General features: G+C 43.0%; 2 protein-coding genes across 2 annotated transcripts in view; both read right to left on the bottom strand.

Moving 5' to 3' along the window:
- The window catches only part of LOC112577307 (protein APCDD1-like), a 35285-nt gene extending 27275 nt beyond the window's left edge, over positions 1–8010 (bottom strand). The window contains exon 1 of the mRNA XM_025260363.1: positions 7286–8010. Within this exon, the coding sequence (XP_025116148.1) occupies positions 7286–7337 (52 nt within the window). The 5' untranslated portion in view covers positions 7338–8010. The remainder of the gene's footprint in view (positions 1–7285) is intronic.
- Positions 8011–10477: 2467 nt separating this feature from the next.
- Positions 10478–14657, bottom strand: LOC112576996 (2'-5'-oligoadenylate synthase 1A-like). The gene is made up of 8 exons (XM_025259902.1): positions 14480–14657; positions 13418–13529; positions 12751–12835; positions 12292–12535; positions 12069–12166; positions 11894–11962; positions 11565–11746; positions 10478–11154 (listed from the first exon to the last, which is right to left on the bottom strand). The coding sequence occupies exons 2-8, from the start codon at positions 13507–13509 to the stop codon at positions 11040–11042; spliced, it is 885 nt and encodes a 294-aa protein (XP_025115687.1). The 5' UTR covers positions 13510–13529; positions 14480–14657; the 3' UTR covers positions 10478–11039.
- Positions 14658–14670: the final 13 nt, after the last annotated feature.

Here is a 14670-nt window from a genome sequence, read left to right as displayed (position 1 = left end):
CTCTAAGTAGATGGCGGCTACTCTTGCTGGAATGGGTGCAAAGGTAGCTAACCCGTGCATCGAGAGACACGATAAGTTGCCTCCCCGTGATGGCACGATGGCGGGGATGACGTCAGCGTGTTTATCTCCTCAGTCGATGTTTGCATCGTGGCACAGCTCGCGAAAGATACTGCTCAATTATTCCGGGTGCCCGTGCCAACGGTCGTTGGTGTTTGGCGGGATGGCAGTGCGAGGCTGGCTGTGATGCTGTACCAGCTGCTGACGCGGCGTGAAACACCAACGGCTGAGCAGCTGCAGCAGATGATGGCGACAGGGCGGACAGGCGCGACTGACGAACAGTTTAGCTCTGTGGCGGCTTGCATGACGGTCGTAGCTACTAACCCTGAGTTAGTCAGTCGGCGAGCAGGTTGATGTCAGGACAGACTATACAATACTCGTGCTCACTCACCTGCTCTAGTCTTGTTTATTTGATGTTTTGAGTTGAGATGTCGATCAATGCTGCAGAAACAGCTGCTTTCTGTTTGTTGGCTTTCTTTTTCAGTTTCTCTTTGTTCAATATCTTATTGGGGCTTTTTTTTCAGCTCCTGTTGGTTTTTTTCTTTACCTGTTCAGTTTCTTATTGTTTGTTTGGTTTGGTTAATAGTACTTGTTTTTTTTCGCGATTTATTAGTGTTTATGAGTTTTTTTCATGCCGATTTTTTAATTATTTGTTTGGTATCTTATTGTTAAGTTTCTGTTTGGTCTCTTACTCCTTGTCTGGCTTTGATTACTAGTTAAGTGTTTTACTGGCTGCTTAATTTCTTGTTTTTGTTTGTTCCGTTTGGTTTTTTTTTTTTCTCAAATTGTTTATTTTGTACTTGTTTTGTATTTCTTATCTTTTTTTAATTTTTTTACATCAGTACGCTGGCTCAGTTTTTATTTTACTCATTTTTTTCATATTTGTTCGACTTATTTATCCTTGACCCGTTTCTTTCTGTTTAATTTCTTTGCCTGGCTTCATTCGATTTCTTCTTGATTTGTGCAGTTTTTCTGTCGGCTGCAGTGGTAACCCGACTAAGAGGAAAGCGTTTTTCTTTAAAACCAATTATCTCTCTGGCAAAAGCAAAAAAAAAAACAAAACAAAAAAACAAAACAAAACAAAAACAAAAAACAACCAAAAAAAAACAAAAAACACACAAAAAAACCCAACCCCCCCCCCCAACCAAAAAAACAAACAAAAAACAAACAAACAAAACAAACCCAAAGACCTAAAAAAAACCAAACAGCAAAAAAAAACCAACAACAAAAAAACCACAAAAACCCAAACAACAACAAAAAACCCAAAAACAAAACCAAGAAGAAAAACAAACCAGCTTAGTTGCAACATCTCCTACACTACAGGTAAGATTGTACCCACACATACAGAGCAATGTCGCCTCTTGTGTCACACCACAGTGCTCATCGTATACACCAGAGGTTCGTACCCTGGAGCCTCTACCCCCGGAGTCCGTTGACCGAGTAGCAGACGACATAAAGATAAGGGGAGAGTAGCGAGCGCTACAAGTCAGTGGTGATGGCGGCTGCTCGCTGCCTCCTGCCGACATTTACACACGACTGACATGTATATAGGTCTGTAGGACCTACTTGGCTGGGTGGACCCCGACTTCCTCTCCACACCCACTGAGCAGCAGCCAATGGATTTCACTTCCGTTTGTTTGACTCCATTGACGTCCTGGCGTTTTTGTGTCATTCGGGTGGATCCCCGGACACCCGGGTCTGGCACCCGGTCCACGCCTTCTCAACTGAGCGATCGCGCCGGGTGGTGCCATTGCTTGTGCCCACATCCGGGCACTTCAGCATGTTAGAACTACAACGAGGCCAGAGAGCGTGTGCTGACATGCGCACTGCAGCCAGTTGCTATTTCCTGCCGGGTGTTTGCACAAGGAATGAGCTGCCAAGCAGGTTGGGAAGGACTGGAGCACTGGCGTCTGTCGTTAGAAGACTGTCAACTGTCCCCCATCATGAGGCTGTCCTCTTTGTTTAGCTGGATTGTCGCATAAAACTCTCCCTCCCTCACTCACTCACTCACTCACTCACCGATTCTAGTTGTCCAGGGTCATTCTATGGAAAGCAATTGTAATCATTCTTATCAAACTATAATAATAAATAAAAATATAATAATCATCATCATTAAGAGGCCGCATGATCTGTAAACGACGAATAGTTCAACGTGTAAGAAGTACCCCCCGGAATTTGATTTTCTTCGAATAGGCCAAACACACTTACAGGCGGACATTCCACTGACTTCACAGCCTCGATGGATGGATAATCTTTGACCTCTAGTCAGAAATGTGCTCCGTCACCACAACTGTGATTACAGGGCGAATGAGGAAGGGAGGGAGAGAAGGGGAGAGAAGAACTGAAAGTAGTGTAAGGTTAAGTAGGGAGGTAGTTGTGTGCGATAAGTTGCCCAAGTAATCTGTTTAAGGAGGTGATGAAGTTGCCAGGCTAATCTGAAGACAACGGAAGTGGTTCACCGGGACAATTTACTGTTGCGATAGTTGCAGGGTTTATTGAGGAAGCCAGGATCATCCTCCGACAGATAGAAGGCCACGTGTAGCTCCCGCCTCTACAAGACAAAGGTTTATGGCGGCCCCGGGGTCAGAGGTGACTTGTTTCTGATCACGTGATCGGGGTGGCTGTCATCAGACACACACAAACCTTGGAATTAACGGGCTGTAAACAGATTTGCACGAGGAGGTAGATAGAATGCTCTTTGTTCCAACTTCAAAGAGAGATAATTGCATCAACTGAAGTAACAGTCTGATAGCGGGGGATAACCCAGTGTCATGGTGAAAGGAAAGTTTCTTGTTAAAACATTGTCTTTAGATTGGATATCACATGGGGTACATCCATCCTCTCTTCTTATTTCTGTCTGTTCGGATGCTTGTATGGTTGTTTGTGTCTCCTTCTGTGAGCACGTGTTTCTCTCTCTCTGATTTCGCTGATTATTCACCTGTCCATCTATTCCCAGTGTGCATCTGTTTCCTCTTCATCAACCGAGACTTAACAGCAAAAAAACCCACAGCAACTAGTGTAAAACCGTCTATACAATCTCCTTTCATAGAATGAAACCCCCGACTTAACCCCTTATTTCCATCTATGTTCTTTCGTTTCATTTTAACCCTTTAGTGCCCTTCTTTATTCGTTCCGCACAGCTATAATTTCTAGTGTGAGAGGCAAGAGAAAGTTTAGGGCTGACAGACGACATCCAGAACTCACAATGGTAGAAAATGAAGGCGAAATTTTTGTAAATAGGCCAACCTAAAAAAAACTTAAACATAATTGTAATCACACTTGTAAAATAACAAATATTCTTACAATTATCAGAATTACCAAAGGAAATTATTATCATGAAACTTTTGCCCCTTTACACAAGTAATTTGACTGTAAAACATCCGACAGAGCCTGTTGTGTGCGTGTTTGATGGCTTGCTTGCCAAACAAGTAAATGTTTTCTAGTTTGCAGCTGATTGGCTGGAGAGGACGTCAGCGACACATTTAGCACGAGCTGTGGGTAGGGGACCCCACCTGGCGGTAGTGTCAACACGATGTGTGAGGTAGGACATGATGACCAGCTAGTGAGCCATGTCCGCTCTCTCTCTCTTCACCATCCTACCGGGTACTTACCACGAATCAGTCAGTTATTGTGATGGTAGACACTAGACCTACCCGACCTACCGGGTCCTGAGACCATGTGCGGGTGTCTGGGGACTAATCCTATCAATTATCGAGAGATGAGGGCTTTAGCAGGGGCCAGTTAGCAGGTAGCAGCAAACCCTTTAGCAGTCATTAGAGCAGGTCGTCTGTCAACTCACAGTCTCCTTGTGTCCGGTCAGACAGCCGCCCGTCTGCGGGTTCAACCGTTGAACCAGAAACACCCGTCAGGTGTGGAAGGGGCTGTGATGGGGTCAGGTGAGTGCAGGCTGAACATGACGGGAGAAGTCTGCCGCCAGGGGGCGCAGGTCCAAAGAGAGGTGAAGGGACAGGTAGTGCGCGAGCAACAGGAAGTTGGGGTCGTGCGAGTTCTGTGGGTCCGTGTGCAAAGATCCAAACAAAAAAAAAATCTCACCATTCGATTCGTGTGTGTGTGTGTGCGAGCGCGCGCACTTGCGGACGAAATAAAAAAGTAAATAAAGGAAAACAAAACGAAAAAGGACTGAAAAAAGAGCAGAGAGTGAAAAAAGAAAAACAAAAAAAAGAGGAAAAGGATATGCCTCAAACAGAAAGAAACAGTAAGATGGTGAAAGGAAATGTATGGATAGAAGAAAAGTAGCGACAAGGAAAGATCTGGATGGATAAAAGGCTCAAGGGCTAGAAAGGATGAAGAAGAGATAAAATGTTTGAGGAAGCCATGTTACATGCATTATGTAACCAAGGTAACTGCACTGTCACAAAAAAGACAGGAAGCATCTTGTCCAGACTAAATCTCAGGCTATTCTTTTAAGCAAATATTTCTCTGCCTTCCTCCAACCCTACCGTCCTCCCTGAAAATAAATCACCGAAGCTTCTTAAAAACCCAAGAAATAATTTTGCTCCTTTATCTGACCCACTGATGCGGACAATTCCTCATCTTTTGACTTTTGAGTGAATTTCGCGATTTCACTGTGACACTAAGGACGGTGAAGGGTTCGAAAAACATTTCACACGGTGTCTGTAGTGTTTGCTGGAAACTTCACACGATGCCATGAAGTCAAGCAGCCTACACACACACACAGCTCAGTGCCGCTACCCCGGGTACATCAGCTAATAGAAGCCTGAGATTAGCACGCGCTTATCTTACTACCTACTCCAGCTACCCCGGGTGGGGAGTCCTGTAGGGAGGTGACGTAGAGTTGATTAGCACTGGTATCCACCTTTTGTTTAACCCTGTGTGTGGTAATGCCCCGCCAAACAACCAGCTTCCATTAAACTAGATTAGCTTGTCGTAAACTCTTTGAGAAGTCTGGGGCCGGGTGCACGGAGAGGCTGAGAGCTTAAGTCTAGAGGACAGCTAAGATGGCTATAAATAGTCGCAGGCATTAGCAGGTTCCTGGTCTTGGCGCATGCGCTAAATTATCGCTGGCTGTGTTACAGGTCTGTCTTGTAGCCTCCTTTTTTCTTTTTTTCTTTTTTTTTTTTTTTGGTCTGCGAATAAACTGCAAAAACAAAACTTCAGACAATGGTCGCCAGTATTACATTACTGTGGTTTTCGAAGTAAATCCCCTTTGGAAAGGGTAAGCAACCTGCCTAAGCACATTAGGATAAAGTTTTGTCACGATCGTTGCTCGACGATAAACCTGTAATACATCTGTGTAAAAACCCACGACCTTAACTACATTTAATTTAAAAAAAGTATGCAAGGCTTGCGAGCATGCAAGTGTGTTTGCGTGCTTGAGTGTGTGAGTGAGAGAGTGAGAAGGTAGACAGAGGGAAGAGGGTGTGAAGGGTGGGAGCAGCTTATAAAAACTGCCTGACAGGTGAGTTCCATAGGGTGTATGGGGGACTCGTGTAGGAGGCTGTGCACACGTAGACAGCGCCTGTAGACGCGAGAACCTCCCAGGCCGCGCCTCTCGGGGTCAGAGGTTGAGTGGCGCTATCTCTGTCTCTCGCATTAAAACCCTTGTAATCGTGCATGTTACCCATCAGTCACCAACCGCCAGCACATCATCAGATATTACAATCTTTCATACTCCAGGCATTAGCCAGAGCTTACGAGCTGAAAAGAAAATACAGTGAAGACAGCTTTCGACTGTACGATGGAAGGAGAGGCGGAAAGTGGAAAGGAAGGAATAAAGGGAATAATAAAGGCCACAATAAAAAGAAATATAGGAAGAAATGGAGGAAGGCATGAATGAAGGAGAAAAAGGAAGGAATAAAGTAAGGATTAAAAGTAGAAAAGACTGAAAAAGGAAGGAATAAAAGTAGAAAAAAACAGAAAAAGGAAGGAATAAGGGAGAAAAAAGCATAAAGGACGAATAAGGGCGAGAGGAATGGAGGGCGGAAGAAAGAAATGGATATGTTGAATGGAAAAGTAAGAGAGACTAGTGTTACCGGCTTCTAACTGCTCATAAAGTGAAGGTAGAGGTTGCCATAGCCCAGTGCTCACGGGCGGAGCAAACGTAAGTGGTTCACTCTATCAAGGGTTCGGCCTAGTCACCCGCCTCCTCCGCCACTAAGCAATAATTAGTCCCCCAGTTCTGCCGGAAAGTTGCGGGGTAGACGAGGGCAGATTTTTCTCAAACTACTGATCTTCTGCCTCAAGAATTGAGAGCTCTCCTCCCCACCTACCCCCTTAACTGCTCAGAGAACTCATTTTCTCAAGTTACTTTGGAGTTCACCGTGTAAGTGATGGAGGCTCCGAGTCACGTGATGCTACAATATGGCGGTGAGGACTGGGTCCTCTCTTGGTTCGCTGCTGCCTCACAGGTGGTTGGTTCTGGAGGCGGGGGAGCACAAGGGATGGAGGGTTACCCGGACTACAAACACTTTAGGTTTTGTCAGGGTCGCAGGGTGCGCGCACCTGTACATCATACCTGCGTGCGCAGATGTTGGTCGCCTGTTATTATAACACACTCGCTAACCACCACGGGCAGTCAGACAATTACAGAGACCGACAACTGTGAAAAACTACAATAATGACATCTACTGCAGTAGGAGGAATTGTAGTACTGTACATGTAGCAGGAATCAGTAGCATCAGTAGTAGTAGTAGCAGAGTAAGTGTAACGATGTAACATTGTACGTGAGAAACTTATTGTAGAGATGACAGTAGTAGAGCAGCAGTGATGGTAGAAGTAACTATTCTAGAAGCAGTAATAGTAGAATCTCTGGTAGAAGTAGCAGTTCCAGAAGTAGCACTAGTACAATATATATAGTAATTATAGAAGTAACGGTACTGGTAGAATTAACTGTTCTAGGAATAGTAATAGCAGAAGATGTAGTAGCTGTAGAAGTAACTGTAGAAGTTGTAATGGAAGAAATAGTAGAAGTAGTGACAGCAAAAATTGTAAAAACAAGTGATAGTCTGTCTCAACAACAGAAACACCAATAATAGAATTTGTATTACATTTCCTTTTGGCACAAACCTTCGTGTGTCATTAGTGAAGTGACCTACCACCTCAGTGTCACGTGCTGCTGACTACAGGAGAAAAGCAAGATCTGTAACAGGGGTTACAAAGGGTGAAGTGGTGTTTCTCATCATCATCATCATCAATGAGAGGACGTGTGTGGGACAGAGGGACTGATGGAGGATGTGACAACGATTACCTGCAACCATAATCCACATAATCCACGCCACTAGCTGCTGACTGCTGTCCATCTTGCTACAGGTGCTGGTGGCAGAGATGCGATGACAGGTGTTCACGTGTCGCGCGCCTGCAGGTAGACCAACATATCCACATCCACGTTTGATGGAACGATCTCCAGTGACCCCACCTCCTCTACCAAATATGACAGTTCGATCACCGCCCTTCTTACACAAGATGTGTGACGGTTTCTCGATGGTCTGTCTCAAGGTTCGTGAAAAAAACAATCTTGATTTAGTGATAATGAAATGCTGTGCGCACGCACTTCGTCTGGTATTATTCCAATTGAGGAATGCGAGTCATGCTGATGTTATTCGACAGACAATCATCTTATTTCACTTCATTTTTTCACTCAGTTAAGTCACTCCTCGATAGCAACACACAAAACTGATTTCACGCACGGAATCCGTTGTCGAGATCGAAGGTTCTCACAATCGCAGTACAATCCTGATTCATTCATGAGGTCAGACGGCAAAGGCCACCAACAATCATGTTGGGAAAAGCTGCAAAAAATCTTGCAATCCGCACGCGCACTTAATTTTCATGTCACGCTTGAGGCTGTCGTCGTGGTTGTCGGACATCAACTGTCATTTATCTTGCAAATAGTTTGCCGACCTCCGTGGGAGTCACGTCGGCCGAGTCACGCACACGACTGCCGCGAGCGGCTTGAACCCGCGCTCACCCTGGGGGCACGTCACTCACTGCTCCACGGACCTCAGCGCCTGGTCGAGGCGTCAGGTGGGCGTGGCTAGATCGTCCTCGCAGCCAATGGAGAAGAGTGGCCGACTTCATTGACAAGTTTCGCCGTTGACGTGCGATGAGGATGTCTGCCATTTGTTGTGATTGTTACAGAGGAACCGAAATCCACTTGAAATGATGGATGAGAGTGATGAGCACTTTGACACTGTCCATTCTACTTTCCTTCATCGAACGATGATTTCAGGGGTGGCATAAGCAGGGATGACTCGGGTACTCTACCAATACGAGCTTTAGACGGGGGAAGTGGGGTGGATGAAGAGGGAAGACTACAGATAAAACATCAGTGAAGAAAAGTGTTTTAGATGTTTGAACCAAAACCTTTCTTCAAAGTCAAATTCTACTCAAACATAAAATTAAGCTTTAAATTGCTGACAGGTTAAAGGCGAACCCTAGTCAAAAATAAAATCAAGCTTTACAGATTAACAGAATGCAACATTATCGTTATTCTCACCAAAGAAAACAATCCTGACATATTTGTTTTGGAAGGAGAAAGAAAGTGAACCTGGATCGACCTAAATATTATCTGAGATCACTAGAGGCAGCAACCAATGCAAGAGGAAGGCCGCCATAATAAAGTGTTGTTGCACCCAACTCTCCAACGGATTAAATTTACTAGCTCCGACTTTAACATCTAGTGTGTCTGTCTATATAGATATGCTCGTAATTATCTAAATATAGCATCAAAAATAATTTTATTCTCGGAATAGGCTTTCACTTAATCCAGTCTCAGTCGTTGCTCGTGGAACTTTGATTAAAGTAACACCTGCAGAAGTAAGTCGATTACTTTTTTGTTTTAGAATATGATTGTCCCGTTGTTAATGTCCTTAGCAAAGGTGAGCAGCTTTGTCCCACCCATGTAGATAAAGCGATATGTGTGCCATCATCTAGCATGGCGGCTACAGCAGTCATCCTCACCACGATGGAGTAATGATATTCATTAAAATCACAGGTCGGGCAGGAGATTTATAAACACGACACACACACCCTTCTTCACAGTCGAGAGAAGTAACAGGAGAAAGAGCCAGGGGCAGTAAAGTTAGTGGAAGGAGACAAGTTGGCTGCAGAGACAGCAGACGACCAGCAACAGGATCTCTCCCCGCGGTTCCAGGGAGACAAGTGGAGAGACGGGAGGTAACCCAGGCCCCGGACAGAGCAAGTCGCAGCATTAATTCCCCACAGAGGGCAGAGAGGGCCTGTAAGTCTGTCTCTGTGGCCTACATCTTACTTGCCGTGGGCAGGAGCTGCTACAGGCGACATTCTAGAGATGTATGGGATGGAGATGTACGACAACGATATCTTGGTACTGGTAGCAGGTGACTTGTCATATTACAAACTACGTGGCGCTATTAGATGTACGATTGGCATATGATACACCTGGTGGTAAGTCAGATACACCTGGTGATACTATTTTAGAGAGACTGGCATGTGATACACCTGGTAGTACTAGACAAAACAGAATTTAGTGTCCGATGTACGGGTGGATGTACCTTCCGTTTCTTGAAGAACTAGCTTCAGTACGTGACAGTGTTTCAAACACATCCTTGCCGTGACTAAGATCGTTTGTACAGGTAAACGTTTGGAGGACAGTAGTGTAGAATGCAAGAGACCACAGAAAGGAATCGAAGGAAATGATATAGCGGTAGATTTCTGTAGTGGAAGATACATCGAGCTCATCCCAATGTTGACCTTAGCAGAGCTCGGAAGCTCGCAAGAAAACGAATGACGTCATATCCGCCTAACTTGCCTGCCGGTCTAACCGTTGCACGGTGCCGTGCATGTCTTTGTTGTGCTCATGCGCACAAGCGACTCTGTCCACCAGAGATCAAATTCTAAATGAAATGTACAGTTTGTTTTCAGCATAGATTTCCTGTAAGCTTTGTGCATGGAAACACAGTTTGTGTGTTTGCATAATTCAGTGACAGTTGGACAGAGTCGCCACAATGAATGACCAGATAGGATTCCAGATTCATTATTCTGCCAAACTCTGAGAGATAGAGATGCTAGTTGTGCGCAAGTTCTGTCTAATATCTAATTATGACTCCGCAAATATTCATAGTCTTGCGGGGACAGCGTTGCACCTGTTAATTCAGCATGAAGGATTTATTCATGTTGATTTTTCTCAGCTACGCTACCACAATAACAGTTTATTTTTAAGTAAAGTAGGTATAGTTCTTTGTGACGACCGTAGACTGATTTTGAATATTTGTCCGTTTCTATTAAGAAAAGACAATCAAAATAGCTTATCTTTATGGTGGCAATTAAGACGCGAACCTTCAGCAAAGGGACGCTACACAACTTTTCAAAATTCTTCCTCGAAAGTCACAGGGGTTCTCTCCCTTGCTAGCCGCTCGCCCAGCCCACCGTTTATAATGACGAAAATAATAACCACAACACAGTGTAGCGTCCATATTATATATTGACACCACAAAGCACTGAATTTATAAAAAAAACATATATACAAACACAGTTATAAAAATTGGTGATTTTAATCATTTAACTCTTTACTTTCCCTTTGAATTTCAGGTTAAAAGTTAAGATACAACATTGTACAAGATTGTACTTACTCAAAGATGAACATTTTTAAATTTAGAAAAACTTAATGAAAAATAAATTAAAGATAATAAAAACATAAAAATACAAACAGTTAAATATAAAATTAAACTATAAAATCAAACTAAGTAGCAAAATAAGAAAATATATATATATAGATTTATATACAGACGAAAATCTTTACTTTTCGCTAAATGTAAATTTTGTTTTACGTCGGGTATCAGCCATTAGTGTTTACTACAGAGATGGGTAGGCATAATTACTGTTGTGTCACAATCGTAGATCAAAATACAGAGAGGGAAAAGAAACATTAACACTTTCTAGTATCCCGATGGGCAAAGGTTAAAAAACAAGAAGAAAACTGTGGCTGCAAGCGATCCGAGGAACTTGCCCCCTTGTGTCAAAGGTTAGAGGCGTTGGAGGACCCTCCTGGCACAGTCGGAGACTTCGTCCAAGGAATTAATCCTTTCTAATGTGTTCATGTAGGGGTTGGCAGGATCCCGTATGTAAGGTGGCGACATGCTTCAAAAAAGAAACAAATGCTTATGTATACACACAGAAATACATCTTACTTATGCTAGACATACATATCGTTCATATATTTATATAATATAATCGCTTGAAGCAGCTTCGGCTGTTCAGCAAATTGTTTCTTTTATTTTCGCACTCCAAGATGTACTTTTATTTTCTAGGGCTGCAGCTCCTGAGGGATAATGAAGGGGAACCTCGTTCACTGGATGGAAACCCTCCACTCTAGTGAAGTTCGATGTGCTGGGGGGAGGGGAATGGGGATACAACTTGCTACACACAAGTAGGAAAGGTGGGGAAGGTGAAGTGCCTTGACAAGCCATCTCACGAAACACAAACATGTTAGTTTTTTGCTAATGGTGGAAACACTATGACAATAGTCTGAAAGGTTTCAGAAGTCTGACCTGGGATATGCAGAACATTTGTAGTTGTCGTCAAAGCCCACTTGAAGGGTTTCACAGGTGGCTAGCTTCCTCATAACTTTTCGAAAAAGGTTGTCAGTGCCTGGATTTTCTTCTCCGTTTGATGTCCATACAAATATGGTCAGCAGTTCTATACTGTACGACCGGATCTCAAGACTGTTCTCCTGATGCAGAGATAGATATAAGAATGTATAGGTAGATGCACGTAGAGAAAAAAATACACATGGATAGAAAATAACATTTTTTTAGAAGGACTGTAGGGTACAATAATTATTTCTTAGTCATCAGAACCTTGTGTTTATCGTCCTCACCTCTTTCCACAGCTTCACGAGGCGAATCACCTTCTTGACATACTCCGGGATTTCCTTCACGAAGTCGCGCTACAGGTGAAAAGAAAAACATTTGGTGGATTTGATCAGTTTTTTCCTCTCTCTCTCTACACACACACATTTTGCCACACTATTGTGTTAAAGTACAAATTAATACCTGAAGTGGAGCCAAGGAAGCTGAGAACTGTTGAGCCGCTTCTCGCCTCGGTTTGAACTGCCCCATGACGTCATAGACCTTTCGCGGTGACCCGTACACTGACAAAACAGACCGCGAGAACTGTAACATTCGACAGGTCAGGGTTAGGGTCAGGGTCAATCCACCCCCTTCCATTACTGAATCAGACTATCCACAATTAACTTAAAAATCGCAAGCTGCTCACGTGACAAGACATCAACCGCCGGAAGAATGTCGACTTTGATGTCGTGCCAGTCGTAGGTCAGCGAGTATTTGCTGCTTTTTTCTGGGCTGATTTTTGCTGTCGTCCTCAGGTGATCTTCGAGATCTTCCAACAGATCCTCCCTTTCTTCTTTTAAGTCATCGATGCTCGTTAGGCCGTTGACGAAGACAACAAGATCGATGTCAGCCAGGTCTCGTACTGCTGTACCCTTGCCCAGTGAGCCACTCTACAATACGATGCAATACATCAAAATCGCTATTATTACTAATGCATTAATTTGAAAGTCACAATTATTTACTCGTACTTAACTTCGAGTTAGAAAATAGAATTCTAGAATTCAAGTATCGATAGACACAGAAAATGCTTTCAATGAGTATGAACAACATGAACTTGGGAGAAGAAATGTCAGAAACCACGGGAATATTGTAGCAACCTTCTTACCTTTATCACCTCTTTCACAGAGTATGGCGATTGGAAAGGCCGCTCATGAAGATATCTGACAAATCTTTTGACTTGTTTCGCCATTCTGAAGAAATAAATAAACGACCTTTAGTGAACAATACAATTTGAATGTCTGCGCGTGTGAAGAATAATAACATTGTGTTTATTGGCCAAGTGACAATGCACTCGGATACTCGGATTATGATGAAGATGTTACTGGGCCTTCTTGACAATGAAAACCACACTGACCTCATCTCAGATCATTGGAGATGATGGAACCCAGAAACCGAAAGAATGTGTTTATATGTCTCACGGAAAGGTCAACTGAGGTCAGCTATCTTCTGTTCATTTGTTTGTCGACAAAAGTTTGACACAAAGGGACAAAATATCAATGAACTGTCATTAAAAGCGGATTTCTATCTGTACATACATTATCTTAAGTATAATTGATACTTGAATATTGGACGGTTTGTATTCCCTTTGCAGTAAATGTCACCAATATCCAGTCGGTTATAGTTTGCTTATCAGTTTGCCAGTTTTAAACTTTTAATTTACTCAAATTCATGGAAAAGAGAAAGACATCAGAAAGGGAAGAACATATAAGGGATTATTTCTAGGGTTAAAATGTTCATGTTACAAAAGGTTGTAAAATTGTTGTTTCACTAACCTTCTTCTCTCCGATTCCGTTGTTGAAACCAGTCTTTGTGAAAAGTCGTCCAGACTTTCACCTCGCATCTGTTGTTTGAACACCTTGGACATTGTTCACCGACAACAGTAATCTGCAATTAAGTGCAATTTCTGTAAGTCTACTTATACCGACATTCAGGGACAATGGCAAGTAATCAAGCACATGAAATGAGTTGCAGCAAGCAGCCTTGTGTAGTTGATACATCACATGATCATATAAACTGTGAGGACACACGGTGTGCAGTGAGGTGTGACTACTGCTGCTGGCACTAGGGACAGATGTGAATGTCCACCACTTACAGGTAGGATGTTTCATGCATTATCAATAAGAAATTAAGGGCATTTTGTTCATGATTCTGAATTGAATGTATCATGCCTGTAAAAGAAAATAGCTACAGGGTTTTCTGTCATGACTAATTGTAGTAGAGAAACTAAGATTTCGACATCCCAAAACATATCAGCGGGATTCTAAGGTCTCATGGCTTACAAATAACATGAAAATGAAAGTTGAAGCTGCATCACTAAACATGTAAATAAATTAGTTATTCTGTATCTACGGCTCCAGACCTATATCCATCCAGTAAGTTTCGGGTTTTTTTTTCTCAGCCAGGAGCTTTGCTCATTTCATCTGCACAGAACATCCTGTTCTCCATGTCATCAGAACTATCGTCACTGTCTCTTCACTCAGACTGTGTTTTACATGTTATCAAAGCTTGACACTGCAGCCATCGAGTGGATGATATACTGTCGCTCATGAAACATGTGAAAGCCCCAAACTCTCCGGTATGACTCATGTGGATGTCATCGGTCATTTGTTATCAAAGATAAACTGCTTCAAGAAACATCCACAGAAGTAGACCTTCACTAAATCTTTCTCACATGTTGTTGTATAGCATCGCCTGTGCTTTTTATTTTAGCTTGTATTGTTGTTATTTATGTCTTTTATTATCGTTTACTTGTATGATACTTAGCATTCAAGTGTGTTTACTTTCCTGTAGAACGACATTTTGACAGAACACTTTAACCTGTAAACTCAACTTACCTGAGCCTGCACACAGGTAATCACACCCTTGTTTCTGAGTTCGAGCAAACTGAGCAGAGTGCGGTGTCGAATGCGAGCGACAGTTGCTCACCTGAGCTTTTATCCCCAGTCCTCCGGTTTCCTGGAAAAGCTTGTGACGTCATCACAAAGAAATTATCGTGCTGGCGCTAAAAATAGATTTCCCAGGTGGG

This window comes from Pomacea canaliculata, linkage group LG12 (genome assembly GCF_003073045.1).
Source record: "Pomacea canaliculata isolate SZHN2017 linkage group LG12, ASM307304v1, whole genome shotgun sequence".
Lineage (NCBI taxonomy): Eukaryota > Metazoa > Mollusca > Gastropoda > Architaenioglossa > Ampullariidae > Pomacea > Pomacea canaliculata.
This window is presented reverse-complemented; position numbering and strand designations above follow the sequence as displayed.